At 40.2% G+C, this 18206-nt stretch overlaps 1 protein-coding gene across 9 annotated transcripts in view; it reads left to right on the forward strand.

The window, feature by feature from the left end:
- The window catches only part of MTUS1 (microtubule associated scaffold protein 1), a 117993-nt gene that overhangs the window by 17296 nt on the left and 82491 nt on the right, over positions 1-18206 (forward strand). For 7 of the 9 annotated variants that reach the window (XM_021395214.1, XM_021395217.1, XM_021395213.1 and 4 more), the window contains 2 exons: positions 10997-13227; positions 15404-15602. In XM_021395214.1, the coding sequence (XP_021250889.1) occupies positions 11170-13227; positions 15404-15602 (2257 nt within the window). In that variant the 5' untranslated portion in view covers positions 10997-11169. Of the gene's footprint in view, positions 1-10996; positions 13228-15403; positions 15603-18206 lie in introns of those variants that run through there. The other 2 variants (XM_021395220.1, XM_021395219.1) reach the window with 2 other exon arrangements.

Raw genomic sequence — 18206 nt, forward strand, 5'->3', positions numbered from 1 at the left:
AAGCACATAACCAGTATCTGAATGTTCGCAAGCACCTTCTGGCTGGTGAAGGAGCTAGTGGCTGGTATTTCTCTGTATATATTCTCTCTAAATAAGCGTGACAGTGTTGACGTCTTGTTTCTTTCTGAAAATGGTAGGTATTAAGCAGAAAGTGATCTTGTGACTCTCATTCACCACTTAGGTTTTTCGTTTTCTTTTTTTTCTAAAAGTTATCTCTGCACTTGTGCTTTGAGTAACTTTTTCACAAAGGATCTGAGTTCATCTTCCTAAGTTAACTAAAGCTTTGATAAGACTTGAGCCAACTCCTGGGGCACAACTAAAGAAACTACTCAGTGAACTGGTTTGTAGGTAGCTGTATAATTTTTTACAGTGTTGGAATAATGAAATAGGACTATAATTTGGCAGGGAAGACTGGATAGGAACTGAAACTTGTGGTGATGTTTTTCTTTTTCCCCACATTTTTCTCCTTGTGCTACTGCAGCTGCACTCTTTGTCTCTGCTACTGCTAAACCTGAGCAGGCAGCTCTGGTTCCCCCAGCTGCATTTGTGCAGCTGCTGCAGGCTGCTGATGCACATCCTTAGGTTCTGAGGAGCTGTTGCTCTCCAGGACCTCAGCTGGCCCTGTGCATCCTGGCAGCAAGGTGGAATGGCACGAGGAGGCTGTCAGATCTCTGTGGCTCATGTGATGCAAGATGCGAGAAGTTGGCAGCCTCTATTTGAGAGAGGTCTGGCAGTGAGATCCAAGGAATGTTCTGGCATTTGGTTCCCCTCCCATACTGAATATTTTGAATGTATTGACCTTCAGGGTATGTGCAAGATGAATCTCTCCAGGCCTTGGGGGATTCTCTGCAAGTGTGGGCTCTTGTTTAGGGAGGTGTCAGTGCTCATGGTCGCTAGTGTTCCAGTTTCAGTTAAACAAGTCCAAGTCAGGCTGTGCTGTGACACTGTTTGCTGGGAATAGAAGCACTTCTCCCGTAGAAGGAGAATGAAACAGAGAAGTTCCTCCTCAAAGCAAGGTAGGCTGCAAGCAAGAAGGGCACTGTGCCACACGACAGGAACAACTTTTAAGCAGAAAGGCAAGGCTCAAATTTGCCAAGTATTCAGAAATTACTTCTGCTTCTCTGATCATCTGTATCACAAACTGACCAGTGGCCAGGGTCCTTTATTTCTGACTACAGATAAAGGTCCTAAAAAAAAAAAAAAGGAAAAATCTGCATCTGGTCTATGATTTTTCTAAAAGCAGATAGGAGAAAAATCTAAACTCTCAGCTAATCTCATGACAGGTAAATAGCTTTTACTGAGGTCTACAAAGCAGGTCTAAAAATCGAGTTGTCAGTCAGACAAGTCTTCCACCTCAATACACACTGTGAGATCAAGTCCTTTAATCGCTTGCTTCACAAATCACAACTGCAGAGAACATCGGATGAGAAAGGAAGATCTAACCATCTTCATTATATTAAACTGTACTAAAACCTCCTGAATTGTTTTACACAGTCTTCTCCTCATCCAATCCAGAACCAAGATCAGTTGCTTGCTTAAGCCCCCTGTAGAGGAACTTCTTTGTAGATACAAGAAATCCAGCCCAGGGAAGCTTAGTGCACCCAGCTGTTCTTGTATCTACTTGACAGACAGATATTCCTCAGTAATTTTTCAAAAAACTTTTGAACAGTACAATCATACATACTCTTCTGAAACTCTGAAGTCTTGGATGTAGTTTTCCAGAAAATTAATTGCCTGAATTCTGAATGGCAGTTCCTTCCGTCCTTGCTTCTTGTGAGGTAGTTTGCTTTGGAGAAGGCTCCTAACGCAGCATTAATTGCTTACAGTTGATATTTGTGAGCAATATTCTACCTAAATGATTTTTAAAAGCACCTCTTTTCTGTGAGCGCTTGGCTCGCAGAAAATAAAACGCCTATGGTGTATTTGCAGGAAAAAACATCAAGGTAGAAACTGCCTTCTGTTCTAGGAATGTCCTCGCATTCCTGGTATAGGAGGAACAGAGCACTCCTGAAATTAGAATCATAGAATTAGCTAGGTTGGAAAAAGACCTACAAGATCACCTAGTCCAACCATCCACCTACCACCAATAACCCCACTAAACTATGTCTCCCAACGCTATATCTAAATGTTTCTTGAACACCTCCAGGGACGGTGACTCAACCACGTCCCTGGGCAGCCCACTGCACTGCCTGACAACTCTTTCAGAAAAGTAGTATTTCCTAATGTCCAGCCTAAATCTCCCCTGGTGCAACTTGAGGCCATTCCCCCTTGTCCTGTCACTAGTTAAAAGAGAGAAGAGGCTGACCCCCAGCTCACTACAACCTCCCTTCAGGTAGTTATAGAGAGCAGTAAGGTCTCTGCTGAGCCTCCTCTTCTCCAGACTGAACAATCCCAGCTCCCTCAGCTGCTCCTCATAAGGCCTGTGCTCCAGACCCCACACCAGCTTTGTCGCTCTCCTCTGAACACGCTCCAGGGCCTAAATGTCTTTCTTGCAGAAATGCAAGAAGAGAAATGGAAAATGGGAGCACCAGGGAACTGAGGTCTCCTTTGAATTCTTTAGCTCAACTTTTTTTCTCTTCCAAGGTTCTGCAATTAGGGTGATGTATTTTCCTACCAGGAGAAGCTTCATGACTTTTCCCCATATTTATTGTCTTGGATTACTCAGCTCTGGGTACATGTCTGTGGTTTGGAGTTTCTCTGTTCTGTTTTTTTCCACCTGCTTAGGCAGTTCCTCTGAGTTCGGAATTATGCATCACACTGGGATTTCTTTTACCAGAGTACTTATGTCAACAAGATGTGCATTTAGTGTCCTAACAGAGCTGGAAATGAGCTGGTGTATGGTGAATTGGTGGATTTCTAGGTGGATGTCTAGAAATGGCAGCATTGTTGATAGGCTTCAGTGAACTTCATGCTTACAGGTAACATAATTTTGTCCTGCAAATTTAAACTTACTGAGATAATTTTGAAAAAGTTGATCAGTGCTCACAGGACAGTATTCAGTTGTACAAGTTCAGTTTATACAAGTACCTTTGGAATTTTTTTCAAGCTTTCCTTCCTCATTCTCGCAAAAAGTATGCTATAAGAAATTTGACTATGAAAATTGTTGTCTTTTGTCTTAAAGCTGAAATCCAGGAGGCAGAGTTGCTTGAAGTAACATCTACTGTATGACGTTACACAAGTGCATTTATCTGCGTTAGCCCCATGTAGGAGTTCTCCACCTGCATTAGAGTGGTGAAACACTTGCTGTATGAGATGCTGGTGTTTGACTTCTTCTGATGTGGATGGCAGTTTCATGGCTTTGGCCTCTTAAGTGACTGACCCAGCAGCTGTCAGTGAATCTTGTTACTTCTCTTCTGACTTCTCAGAGTTAAATAATGAAAGTCTGTGACCAGCATAAATCGAGAAATAGTGGTCTATCTCTGTTGCCATCTTAATGATGGATGCCCTTGGAGGAACAGCCTGGACAGCACAGCTTTGAACCTTCTGTACAGTAAAGCTGTACGTCCTCTGCTCTCTACAGTTTTGGGTGGGGGAAGCTTTGAACTTTGACTATAATGAAATAAATGTATCATTTAACTTTTGTATTGTGTGACTGTAGAAATTGCAATATTTTTTCCACTGATATTATTTTTTTTTAATGGTAGCAATAGAAGGCTTCTTTATCCATGTGTGCTTCCGAGTATTTCTTACTGCAGATTTACGTGTAGTTTAGCTCAGTAAATACTATGTTATAGGTTCTTCCTAACATACTGAGTGTCTGGCTGTAGAGTCAGTACTAAAAGTGTACTGGATGAGATCAATATTCTTTAAATGATCACATTTAAAGAATTTATTGCTACTTGTATGTAATTCAGGCTTTCCTTCATCAGGTTCATAAAACTGGTGAAGTCAAAGCTGATAAGGGTTAAATGTGAGGCTAGCTGTACTGCTGTACTGCAGATTGGATAGTTTAAGCAGGGCACCAAGTCCAAGAGGCTCCAGAGAGTGGATTTGTCCATACCAGTGGATCATCAGATGAAGGGGGAGAAGTTAATGTGTGATCAACCCTTACAAGAACAGAGTTCTTCATCCCAAAAAACCAAGCAGCCAGCCAAAGGACGCACAAGGCAGTTCTCGCCTGTTAAACATGCAGTGCTGTTAGGCTGTCAGTTACTCTAGGGTTATGGCCTAGTTTTAGTACAAAAGTAGAGTGCAGCTGTAAAATAAATAGGGTCCCTCTGTAGCACAGCTGTAGCACCTTAGTAGCATCCCCTGCAGACTTAGACTTTGGAGAAGCAGGTGTGGATGTGCACCAGGCCTGCAGCACTTCTGTCGCTGCCCCTTGCACTGATTCTGGTCAGGCTTAAGCTGAAATGAAAGCTAATGACCTAGGCCGTGTAAAGCTGTAGTTCCAGGGTGTCTGTAGAAGTCTGCTTGTACCTTTTCTCTTCTGGGACCTAGTTTTATCTTTGCTCTTCTGTGAAGCTGTCAAGTCAGCTAAACAGCTGAATGCGGAGAACTGCTTCAGAGGTTAGCGCTTGCAAGCTGAAACAGTTCTTCAGCTCTCCTGTGAAAGTGTAGAGATTTGAATGTAACACAAAACTAAAGGAAGCAATAGGAAGTAGCATTTATATTTGATCCTAATTTTAAGCAAGAAGTATTAAAATAATGGATTTGCATGACATGCATCTTAGTGTGTTATAATTTACTGTGACATTGTGGCATTACTGAGGGGTTTCTGAAGGACTGATGGGACAAGCTGTAGGTGGGAGTGAGCCCTGCTTATGCTCAGTGAATGCAGGGCGCTCTACAGCAGTGTACAGCTCTGCACTCTAATGGAGCCCTCTCCCTGCAGCGAGGGGCTCAGCAGGCTGCAAGTCTGAATCCAGCCCACATCACGTGGGTGAGACAAACAGCCCCGTCCTGGCAGCCTTCCCCACGAGCACAGTTTCCCCTTCTCCCCACCTGGCCCACGAGGTCTGAGGCCACAGGCAGTGGCAGTGAGACTGCACCCCCCCCCCCCACCTACGTGTTGTATCAATTGAGCTTTTTCTCTGAGCTGCTCTGCAAAACTGGCGTGGTATTTTTCTTGTTTTTGTAATTCCGCTGCGCTACGGAGGTAGAGCGCTGTGCTTTGCTCTGCAGGGCCAGGCCCTATTGGATTCAATCTTGTATGTTCTGAGACCAAAGGATAAACAAACAAGGAAACTCTAAAAGAATTAAAGTATAAAAACAAAACTCAAGCAGCAGAACTGATCTCATTGTGAGAAAGTTTCCTTTGTAGGAAACTTTTTTTTTTTAAGATATAAAAACAGTGCATTAGATTTATTTATTTTTCCTCTCTCTTCAGACTAGAGGGTTGGGAACAATGGTTGTGAGTTGCCCAGTTACTCTAGATGCCAGTGAGTCAAGATTGTAGGTGAAAAACTAGTTAAGTTGTTAAGATTGATAGAGTTTATAGTAGCATCCCGCAATACTTTCTGAAAATCCGCAGCAACCACTACACCCCTAGGACTTCTTGTCATTGCATTTTTATTGTTTCCTATTTGGCTACAAAAACATTATTTCTATTAACCTATTTCTTGAAGTTTTTTCAGAATTAAAATCTGCTGTGATGCTGTTGCTGTGCAAGAGCGCAGTCCTAACTCAGGGGCAGAATTTCTTACAGAGTATGTGAAACCTCTCCTTGGCTGGCTGAAGTATTCTCTGAATGAGTGCCCCCTTCTGCACAGCAGGCTTCTTTGAGTCTGCGAAAACTGGGAGCTGATTAAACTTCTGACCTGGCTAACTTGGGAAATCCTAAGCATCTTGATGAATAATCTGTACTGCAAAAAGATACCATCGCAAGGATGCTGCTATTTCAGTTATTAGGGGATGTATTGATCTGCTTTTTTCAGATAATTAATTGGGTCATAGATTTGTTACACAGAACAATCCACTAGAGCTAAATAATTCTTTTGGGTTTACTGTATCTTACTTCACTACAGATTATGTTGGAGGTGTTCCAAATGCTCAGTAAACTAGTTCATGATGTGTTTGGTTGTTAAATATAGCCAGCTGCTGAACTGGCTCGCAGCTTTAGGTGAAGATCTGAAAGGACACGAGAACAGGAACACATCAATCTTGCTGTGGCCTCAGCTGTCACATTCTAATGACACAATCTTAGTACTTGCCAGAATACTGGTTTTGTCCATTAAATGTTGGGCAGTGTTCACAATAAACCCAGGGGCACAGGGCACAGGCACAGGTGCTTTGTAAAATAATTCAGGAGCATGAAAAATTTCAAGTCAGCACTGTACCCTCAAGTAGTTTCAGTTTATGGTGCCTAGTGCATTGTGGTGTATTTGCTTGGCATTAGAACTTGATTTTAAAAGGCAAATGTTTAGTGTAGGAGTTATTTCAGTGGTAATGGTTAAAGCCATCTCTGCTCTGACTTGCCGAGCATGTCTATCATGACTCATTGTTAGGAAGCAAGAATTATTTTCTTTTCTCCAATGTTATGCCTGGCATTTCAGCTACCACCTTTGCAGCCTGGTGTTCTCGCTCTTGCAGAGAGCTTCTGCATTTTTTTTACTTGCTGTTTTATGAAAGCTTTGTCCTTCTCAGTCAAGAGGAGACTAGCAGCAGATAAAAAGTCTGCTTAACCAGAAATCTATAGACTTGGGGATTATATCTTCTATACTTACTTGCATGTGTATGCATGTATACGTATGTATGATATATTTTTTTAAAGAAACACGCAACAGCACCTCCCTTTCTCTCCCCTGCTCCTGAATTTGTGGTGAGAATCCAAGGTGTAGTAGCTGTTCTGCACTGGTGCCCTGTACCTGCTTTTGCATAAAGTTTAAGTAGCAGCACTGGAGAAGTTAGCAGTTTAGCCAAGATCCAGGTGATAGACTAGGTGAGCAGTATATGTCAACACCTGTAATCAGATAACTTGGATCACCTGAGTTGCTGTTGGTGGACATCAGTCCAGTTTGTGCTCAGCTCACAGTTCAATCAGATCTTTCAAAAAGTAGGACTTGGACCTTGACATGCTAAGGGAGTGCCATAATAAATGCATATTGTCTTAAGTTCTAGCTTCCTGCTCTCATTTTGACCTGAAAGTTGATCTTTGATTGTACAGGAGCTGATTTTAAAGAAGAAGAAAAAAAAAAGGCCAATTTTTATTAAAACAGCAGGGGAAAAAAAAAAAAACTCCTAAAAACCCAGGAACATTTCATTGAAAAGTTGAGGACTAATTTAACCAGGAAGTAAAAACTTCGTCATTCTTGGAAGTTCCTAAAGAGGAGCAGACTGAATATTGATCTCATGGAAAACTAGGCATTGGCTTTGCTTATAGTAGCAATAGCCCAAAATAGCCAAGCCAGCGATAACTACAAACACAAGTGACCATGCATTGCAGTTGTGTACTGCACCCCCCAGAAAACTCCATGCCACATTTAGCTGTGAATGCTGTCTTAATGGAGCTAAGAATGAGTGCCTGATTAAGTCCTAGCAATGGAAAGTACCAGAATATTCAAGCGAGAGGCTTGTTGGTATTCTGATCTGCTCATTCAAAGAGGTAGCTTTGGTTTTGTTTGATCATGCATTTAATTACAACTCATAAAATACGTATGCTTACTTGCGCTGCTTTTATAGCTAGGATTTGTCACCGGCTGTTTGTGCTTATCTCTTACATCTGTGAGCTTCTTCTTTCCTGCTGCTGTAAAAACAGAGTGAGGAAAGGCACGTGAACACGCAGAACTTCCTGGTCAGGGGGCTGTACCTCCAGATCCCCCAAATGCTAGGTTCCAGTTCTGGACCCTTCCTTCAAATATCTTAGCTAAGTAGGAGGAGCGCTCGCTTTACTTTTAAGAAAAGTCACTGGACCAGTCTTCTGAATGCAGAGTTCTCCCAGAAGATATCTTAAAATAATTCCCAGCTTCTGAGTGGTGATTGTGGCAGTGTAATACAGCTTTCTGCTGAAGTATGGATACTGAAGATGCCTTGAGCATAGCATTCAAGTACAGTGAGTCGCCTGGAGCGCTTCCAGGCTGCTTTCCTGCTTGTAGGGGCACACCCTTTTCTTTCAGATCTCCCCTGCGTCCCTTGGTATAGGCTGTGCAAACAGAGCTGGTGGGTTTGAGTAAACATGGTGACTGTGTGGGCGAAAGCACCTAGTTCCTGGTGGAACACCAGGAAAAGCATCATTACTGCTGTCAGCCTTGAGAGAATAATACGTTTAAACTGGCTTTCATTCTTGTAGCAATTTGGGATCTTGCAGCTGGATTTATTTATATTAATTAGTATTGTTTTGACTCTTATTTAGCTGACACAGAACTAGTAGACACTTGGTGTCTGTACCCTGTACTTCTGTAGCACATGTTCAAACCTTCCCAGGTTAGCGACGCTCCACGTAGATGAACAGAACCTGCAAGATCTTGCTCTGAGCCCTGCTCTGTATATTGTAGCGTGTGCTGGATCTAGGGCCACCAGAAGATGGACAGTGGTCTTTTCAGGAGAATCTGCTTTCCAAGCTGGCTTCCCTTTTTTTCCAAAGCAGTGCTTTGTTTCCTTGATGTCTTATGTATCTGTTGTGGAAAGGAAAAGTGGTCTGATAACTAAACTCAGAGTTCAGTAGTAATATTTAGTTCAGAGAATTCCCTAACTTTTTCAGTTCATCAGGAGCAATGTATTCTTGGAAAGGAATATTGTTTGGAAGGGCTATTGTTTTGTCTATAGCAGCTCTTAAATCAGAAGAACTTCTCACCATCCAGAAGCTCATAGACCTGATTAACATACTTAAGTGCCCCACAGAGCTACAGAATCTTAATTTTTGAGAGCTAACTTTATATTGCAGATTTCATTAGACATTGTTTTTAAGCCTTAAAAAGTCTCCTAGTTTTTATGAAAGATACTTTTAGACTCCAGATGTTGATATGAAGCAGAACTTGGATCTAGTCTAGTTGATCATGAAAGTATTGATTACTGAAGTGAAAAGCTACTTTAATAATAGCTGAATCAGTGGTATACTTTTGTATATATTCTAGCTATGTGGAAACCTGGACCGAGCAGGTTTCTGTTAGTACATGTGCACATACATATGCTCAGGTTAAATGATTTCTTGATTTTTCTCTTCAGTCTCAAGCCTACTTCTATTTGATTTTCTTGGAACTTCTTAAGCACTGATTGTATCAAGGTTTACTTAGCTGCATGTCCGGTTTCAAATTTTGGTATATCAGCAATCGATAATAAGCTAAGGTATCATTCTTTAAGTTCTTGAGATCTCAGCTTTGTGAAGTGGCATACTGGAGTTCCCTACTTTCTATTGCATGAAAGCTCTTGGAAGAGGTGAGAATGGTCTTTGCATCTGAGTGAATGCTAAATCAAAATGGAATCTCTTCTTGTTGCACGACTAGCTGGGCAAGCTGTATGGCATGTTATGGGTTAGTCTCCAAACAAGTAGCAACTAGTTTTAATATATCAAAACAACAGTGAAAGCAAAGTTTGCAGACATTTTTCAACAGTTGATTCTGTGATCAACTTAACTTGATGGAAAATCATTCAGGACAGGTTCTTTAACAGCCTCAGGCGAAGACTTCTGTGAAAGAACTCTTGAACCTACCTCATGTTTCATAATAGAGGATTAAAATGAGGGCGCTGCTGTTGTTCATGCTTCTGTAGGGGCTGAATATCAATGGGAAGTCAAAGGATCTGGAGCTATTAGGAACTGGGAGAGTTTAAGCAGGGTCTGTCTAGTCCAGAATTTTATCTTATGTGATCTTTGTTTCGGAATTAAAGAAAGGAAGCAGGAAGGGGGTTGTTGCCTTATTTTGGCGTCTCATTTCCTTGTTCCATGGTCTTTAAGCATCTGTCTCAGATTGAAGGTAAAAAGTCATGTGTAAAGAAAAGGCTGTGGGCTAGAAGCCTCTCTGCATTTAGTCTGTCATGGGCACACAAACTCATGTAGATCTAGAATGGTCTTTTGGAGTGGTTCTTTTGTACTCAGAACTGTTTATGGGCCCTACAGCATGTCTGGAAAGCTTTATGCTTTTGCTTGGTTGAAAGAGTGTAAGAAGTAACTATTCAAGGTGTGCTTCCAGCTGAAGAAAATAGGGTTAATGAGAAAATGTCAGCTTTTTGAATGATAAATTCTTGCTTTCAGTAACTTTCCTTTTGATGTTATTTATTGCACTGGCTTTATTTTTATATTTTTAGGTGTATTTCTCTGAGTGTTTTTCTTTCCCTTGCTTTGGTTTCTAAAATGGTTTATATACTCTCTGTGTGGCATTAAGTCACTGCCTGCTAAAGAACAAATCAAGAACTGTTTATCTTATCATTACAAACTTGTTGCCTGAAGCAGTCTCAGATTCAAAAATTAAGGATCTTTCTCTGATCACAATGTACCTAATCTACACTGAGGTAGTGGAAATCTCCCATTTTTATGTTTTCAGATCTTGCAACCTCACTGACTTGTCCCACTGTATTGCAGTCAGTATTGTCACTCTGGTAAAGATGGTTGGTAGTACAGTTCAAGTATCTCTGTTTTCCTGTTTCCCTGGAGTTTCAGTTCATTGGGGTTCTGCTAGTCATTGTGTTTAAGCTGCAATCAAATCACTTCAGACTTCTGGTGTATTTCTTATATCAGTGTGCATTATTCCATCACTCCTGTATGCATAATTCTGACGTTCATGTTCTGCTGTTTTCCTTTCACTGAGTTTCAAATATGTCATTACGTCCATATCCTCATTTAAGGATACCACACTTGTGTCTGCATTTTAGCTAAACTCTGACCTGTTTCCCATTGTTTTCAATGCCAGTGTCCTCCTTCCTGTTATTTGAGCTGGAATACGTTGCTACAGGTGTGTGGGGATGTTCAACATCTGTCTTATTTCCCTGCTCTTCAGCTGGGAAGAGTGGTCAAAGTTGGTCAAAATGGCTGCACTTGATTCAAGTCATGACCAACTGCTTAAGAATGCTTAATATTATAAAATCCTAGTTTGGCTAATCACTTTTCATTTCATTTTAATCCTAGAACTTTTGAATCCTCTTGGAAAGCACAAAAACAAGAAACTGCTTTTTAAATGTCTCTCGGACAGCTGACATGTTCCAGGGAAAAGCTGTTTTTTCTGCAAAATTCAGAAGTCTGCATTCTCTGGGGTTTTAAATAAGCATAAAATGAAAATCGTTTAAAATTTAGCCTTCAAAATGAATATTGAAAAGTCAGATGACAAAGCAAAGAATGGCTTGAAGTCTTCCTTACTTATAAGGGATGAAAACGGAAATAACTATACATGTGACAGAGCTACACTTTCCTCAAAGAATTGTGCTGCCAAGTTACATGGTGATTCAACTGACCAAAATATAGTGACCGAGCATAAAGGTGATGCTGTTCTTGAAGATCAGAGTGACTTTGGAAGTATTCTTCTAAAACAGCAGTGTATTGAAGCATTTCATCTGCCAAGGGTGCCTGGTAAATATAACTGCAAAGGAGGAGTTCTCTTGGGAGATAAAGATACTGCATGCAAGTCTTCTCTGACTGAGCACACTAGTGTATGTCCTTTGAATTGTGACTTGAAAGAAACAACAAACTTCCTGAAAGGTAATGTGGCTATGACAAAAATGGAAGATCAGAGTATTGAACAATCGATGCCTTACAGTCAGACTGAATCAAACTGTGTATTACCACATCCTGCTTCAGAGCAATGCACGCAGTCCATGATAGAAAGCAGGGTACGCTACCACCAGAGCACATTGGATGTTACTAACATTGTAAGTGGAACAGTGGGAAGTGATCAAAATGATGTGCATCTGGGGGAAATGCTAATCCCTTCTGATGAAGGAAATAGGAGAGAGAAATTGGGTGCAATCAGCTCAGAAAAAACACCAAATTTCTCTTTTACAGTAGTGGCTTCAGGAAGCCTAGAGGCCTCTTCTGATTTTGAAGTATATTATCCTGCCTCTGCGGGCATTGAACTCGATGTAGAAAATACTAGTGACATTGGCAGAGAACAATTGGGAACAGAAGCACAGTCTGGAAAACAAGCTGCTGGATGTACTGATCCTCATACAGAAGCTGAATTATCACCATACATCTTCACATATGAAGATCAGCAAGTAAAATTCTTGCAAAATATTGCTGACTGTGATAAAACCAGGAATTCCATTGCTCAGACATGCATGGATAGTCCTGGAAATAACACACACCTTCTACCAGTAGAAAACATTGGAGAACAAGTATCAAAGAAAACCAGTGAGCCCTTAACCAAAGAACAAAGCATCCCTGCTGCTTTTCAGTATAAGCACAACACCCCTTTTGTGTCTGAAGTGCTACCTTGCAGTGTACCAAAACTAAAGAGAGCAGTTAAGCCTGAACTGAAATGTGAAGCAACTTTTTTGGTCTTCAGTCCTGTGGCTGGTGAAAGCGATACTGGGCTATTTACTTCAACTCCTAAAGAGCGAACAAAACCCACAACTTTTCCTGTTCCAGCTGTGGCAGAATTGGGAGACAAGTCTTCTAAATTAAGACCAAACGAGATGCTCATAGGAGAGCATAACCGAAGGCCTTTGCTTAAAGCTTGTTCGGGTCAAATTGCGGGAAGAGCAGTGGGCAGATCACCTGTTCCGTCATCAGTAACCAAATCGAGGAAATGTGAGATTGTTAGCTTTCCCAAACCTAATTTCAAAAATGTGAAGCCAAAGGTTATGTCTAGACCTGTACTACAGTCAAGAGAGAGCGAACCCTTAAAACAGTCTCCTCAGTCACCCAAAAAGTCAGCCGCATCCTCATCCTCACTAGTTGCTTCCCCAAGGCAACTGTCCCCCTCTGTAAAAGTGCTGAAAAAGAAAATAGATTTAGCTAAAGATATGAAAGTGGAACTGCCTGTGAGTAAGCCCCATAAGTTACATCTTAAGAAACACCTCTTTGCTAGCCAAGTTGTGCATGCCACAACGCAGCCGAGAACCGCTTCCCACGGGACTTCAAAGACACCTGCGCTGAAGCAGAATCTGGAAGGCACTGGCGAAGTGAGTGCTACCAATTCAGTGTGCTCCTTGGCTTCTGCTGCACTTCCAGCATGTGGAGAAGGCTCCAAAGAGATGCTGAATGATGAAATGGATACTTCAGACTCCTTAGTGCAGCCCTGTGCTCAAAACATCTGTCCAAATGGAGGTGTAAAAGAGCAAAACTGCAACATGGGAATTCTGGAAGCGCCATTGTTAAAAGATATGGCAAATGAAACGTTTGTTCTGCACTCAGTTCCTGTGGTAAGCTTTTTTTCTTGACTTAATGAAATGTTTTGTGCACGTGAAGAAAGGGGATTCTATATTGCACAGTGCTGGATGGAAACTGTGAAATGGGTTCTGTGTCTACAAAAGTAATTGTAACATTGATTTCTGGGGTGAAGTCTCTTCCTGCTAAGAGGAGAGAGAAATAAAAAAAATTTTGCAAACTGCTTGAACTTCTGTCTAAGCAATTGGCACTTGACCTCAAGTGCTTTTTAGTGTTGTCAACCTTCATCTTATTCCATGGTATAACACTTTTTGTTAAGTTTTATTCGTGCAATACAGTCAGTAGCCTTTCTAATAAAAGTACACGCATCTTAACACAGTCTAACTAGCAAAATTGTATATTGCAACTTGTTAAGATTTTGCAACCTGCTGTAGGGAGCCTGCTTTGGCCGGGAGGTTGGACTCGATCTCCAGAGGTCCTTTCCAACCCCTATGGTTCTGTGATTTTTAGAAATGTGCACGTTATCAATATAATTTTAGTGACACTGTAATTTTGAGTATTTTAAGTTTATCTTGAAGATAAACTTCTGTTTTCAATAATCTTTTTTTCTTTCAAAACATAATTTAGTTCCAAAACATACTTAAAATTTTTCTGCATGGAAATGTTAAGTGTATCTTAATAAGTAATGCAAAATCCTCAGACCAGCAATTTGGTGAAACATTTTAAACTTGTTAATTTAACTGTCTACTTTGAATTGCTTGGGAGTTCTTTTATTTGAAGTGAAAATGGAACTTGTTAGAATAGTTGAGTAGCTAGGAACTATGCTTTATGCAGAAGACATGTATCTTTTTCCGGGACGGTAAGCCAATTGGAAGGTGCAAACTTCCTGGCTGGAAGGTATGCATGCTTGATGGGTTGGAAAATATTTTTGGACTAGTCAGCTACCTGTCAGGAGAAACGTGCTGCTTTCAGATACCTTTTAAAGAGGTTTCACGGAAGAGGAACAGTGGGAAAGAAGGAAAGAGCTTCGGGGCTGAGTCAGGAAAATCTCTGTTTACTCAATGAAATGGAGGCAGCATACTTTTTGATAAAACCTGGAGTTGTCTGAATTTTTGTTGGTCTTTACTGCTTTGCTATAAAAAAAAAAAAAACCTTTACTAAAATTCAGTATAAGGAGGAATGTACTGTAGGTAGAATGGAAGCAGATGTCCATTTATGAAGCATTACAGAAGAAATTAATAACATGAAAGTATGGACTTTCTTTTCTAATTTTGAAGTATTTTAAAGTTTGTATTCTACGTTACCCACTACTTCCAGAACCACAGATTGAAGAGAATGCTTTCAATTCATCCAGTTCAGCGATGGAAGCCTTTGCAATACTAATTATTCTGCTGAGACTTGGTAAATCCATGGAGCAAATTTTCTAAAATGCTCAGTAGTCAACTGGATTGAACTTAGTACATTGTCTTCTGTAAGGTGCAGATTAATTTCTGAAAATGAGCATTGTAATCAAAAGTGGAAAGTGCATAATATGACCAAATAGTTGCTTATCGCATTGAGTCACAAAAAACTACCGAACATCTGTACATGCTTCTAGGCTTACATTTATAGGCTTAGCTTCTCAGCTTGAATAGTCACAAACAAGTGTGTATATATGAACTAGAGCAGGAATTCTGTATAAAAGGTAAAGTGCTACCTATGAATTGGTCATTTTAAACCTGTCCCAAGTACATTCTTAAATTCCTGAATGTGGAAAGGCTTACTTGTTTTGCTGCCGTAATCCAGACAAGGAAATCTGTTAGTACATGACAACTAACATCTTAGTTTGTTAACTTAGCCTAGTTGCTTGGTTTAAAGATTAAAAAAAAAATCTTGTTTGGGCACAGTCATATTTAAACAGGTCAGTTAAAGTATGGAGGGACAAGGAAGGAAGGAACTCTGACATAAAGTGACCTCTGTAATCTCTGTTTGTCATTATTAGTGACTATCTTTAAGCTTCTAGTTTTGTGTTGCTGAAAGCCATTTAAGAGAGGGTTCTTGAAGCTGTGAACTGCAGGCGGTATGACTGAATGTAGCTTTGGTGGACCCTGTGAAAGCAAACAGCTAAATGTGTCACTTACCTGTGTGGTCAGTATTTCATTACAGATGCCAGAAAGGGTACTCCTCAGCTTCTCAGTCATGGTCTTTTATTTTTTATCATCTGTTTTAAAGCAGATGCCTTCTGTGAAAGGTGGAAATGCACAAGTGAAAAATACACCAAAGAAAGGCCCAGTTGCTCTACGAAGTGCATCAGTATCCAAGGTTAAAATGGTGCCATCTGTGTTTCCCTTGAGGAGGGGAAGTGAAAATAAAAATACCTGCGCAATTAAAGCACCTTCTCAGAAAGGAACTGTTCTATCATCAAGCTCTGGTAAGATGAATTTTGATTGAGATACTACTGCTTAAAGTTTCTTTAAGTTAAGATACTGCCTTGAATATACTTTCAAACAGAACTTATTTGATGGTACAGAGTTGTATTTTTGATGCTAAATGTGAATTCGCTGAAATTGTTAATACAGGGCTTAAAAAAGTGGGTTCTATCTAATCATCTTAAAATCTCATCTTGTAAAGAAGATGGTTAGGAGGGAAAACGGTATCTAAACATTATTACTTATAGTTTGGTCATATAAAAGAACTTTGTGGAGGTACAACTGAAGTTACTCAAAAGGTGTGTAACTGAAAAGGAGAAAATGCAGAGCTCAAGTACAAAGCATTTACAATAAGCAGCTATATAGTACTCCAAAGGGAGTGAGCCCTTATTTCAGGATGTACCATATTTTCTTCAACCTAATTTTGATATAGCTCTACAGTTTCTAGGAAGGGTAAAACAAAATTAGAGACTGCTGCTTGAGCTGCTAATTAAACTCAGACTGACTTCAACTGAGAAGAAGAAGATTTCAAAAGTAGACCCTAGGCTGCTGTTCAAATCTGAGGTCTGCAAACTATGATCTGTAGCTGTACAGTAGGGATTTGGAAATACTCTTGTAAATTATGTGCTTTTTTTTAACTAAATGTGGAAGTATATCTAATTGTCAAGGCAACCTGGATATAAATGACTACACTACAAAAAAAATGACTACACTGTAGCTTGAAAAGTGTGCTCACTCAAGGACACCCAGCAAAATGGTCTTTTTTTTTACCCACCCAATCCAAAGTTATACTGCAGTCCAAACTACTTCACTTAATTATATACAAGTAGTGAATTGTGATTAAAATCTGTATCTGTCATTCTTTATGGGATGAATCTGTGAAAGACAGTGGGTTTATTCTGCTCTCTGATTTAAGCCTTGCTAATGTGAAGGATTTGCTCAGTGAGATAAGTATTTGTAAGTCACCAATTTCTTGGAATACTTTTAGGCACTCTGACAGTAAAAATCTAAATTGAGATTCTCTGTCTCAGAGGAACTGAGATGGATATAGGTGTATTTTTGTCCCTTGCATTATTAACCCAGAGCAGCTTTATGATACTATCACTAGAAATACATGTAAGCACAGCTGGTTATAAGTACAACTTCTGCTTCTGAAAGTACATCTGTTTTATTTTTTAAATGGAGGGACAGTATTTTGCTGTTGGAAAGAAAACCCTTTTCTCCACAAATTCCTTTAGCTAAAGCTGTCTCTCCATAACTCACTGTATGTTAGATCTGCAGAAGTCAGAGCACCTTCTGAATTTTTCCTGTTGGAAACTGGCTGTTTAAGATGAAAGCATAAAGCAGCACCACAACACTTCGAAGTTTTGCGTTATGATCAGATGAGACAAGCTTCAATGCTACTCCTAGGGAGAATTTTCTTTAATGCCTTATCCCATCCCCTTACCAATGCCTACATTCATAGTACGCATCACTTTTTATTTTGCTTATGCTACAGAGTAGGATTTGATACATTAAACTTCATCAGGTTAACTTGCTCTATCCCTCACCAAGGAAATTCTTAAATATGTTTCCTTGCTCACCGGTAAACATAGTATTGATGTGAATCAGATTATGGGAGCACCGGTGGGGGAAATAAGGATGAGAAGTAGGAGTTGCTTGGTTTTACTGTAAAAGCCCCATTGTTTTACCAGGCCATACCTTTCAGGTGAAGCCCTGTTCACAGATGTTTACCACATCTGTTTTTAAAATTTTGAAGATAAAATTGTACATACATTTTACTGTGGCCAAGAGGCAGCTTGTGAATGAAACGATTGCCCATTAGTTTAGCTGAAGTCTTAGAGTAGGGAATAACTATTTCTTTCAGTTTAAGTAATTTGAACAATTCATTATTAAACATGTACCTTGATATGGTTCCAGCAGCACAGATAAGTAACTTGCTCAGTAGCTGTAGTTGTTTCCTGTTAGGATTTCTCTAGGTTGTAGACATCCTAGCTAAGTCCAGGGTAGAAAGGACTTCTGGAGGTCATGTAATCCAGCCCGCACTGCCTGTAACTGGGTCATCACTGAATTCAGACTCTGTTGTTCTGGTGCTTGTCAAGATGAGTCTTAACTGTCCAAATCCTAACAACCTGGTGGAGCTAACTCTTAACCAGTTTCTGGATATATTTGGGTAATAAGGCAGGAAGGCAAGAGAAACATGATGGTCTAGCTATGTCATCTCATGTGTATGCTGGGGGAAACAAGCAGTCCACCTGTCCAAAATGTATTTGCATGCATGTTCTCAGAGTAATAAAGAATTTATGAGCAATAGATTGCATAATTCACTGTCATTTTGATGGGTAAACAGGAAACTCCCCTGCACCCAAGAAGTAAAAGAAAAAATGGCCAGTGTAAGGTACCAATTGGATCACAGCTTGGCAGGAATTGAAATTTCGTTGGTTTTTTTTTATTGTTTTTTTTTTTTACTTCTAAATAAAACTAACTTCCTTGAGGTAGCATGCTACACCAATAGGAAGCATTTGTTCTAAGGAAATTCCCTGATCATTCTCCAAACAGGAGACAGCAGAGAGAGTTTACGGAAGGAGGAGAGGAAAACTCATACT

This window comes from Numida meleagris, chromosome 4, assembly GCF_002078875.1.
Source record: "Numida meleagris isolate 19003 breed g44 Domestic line chromosome 4, NumMel1.0, whole genome shotgun sequence".
NCBI classification, from domain to species: Eukaryota; Metazoa; Chordata; class Aves; order Galliformes; family Numididae; genus Numida; species Numida meleagris.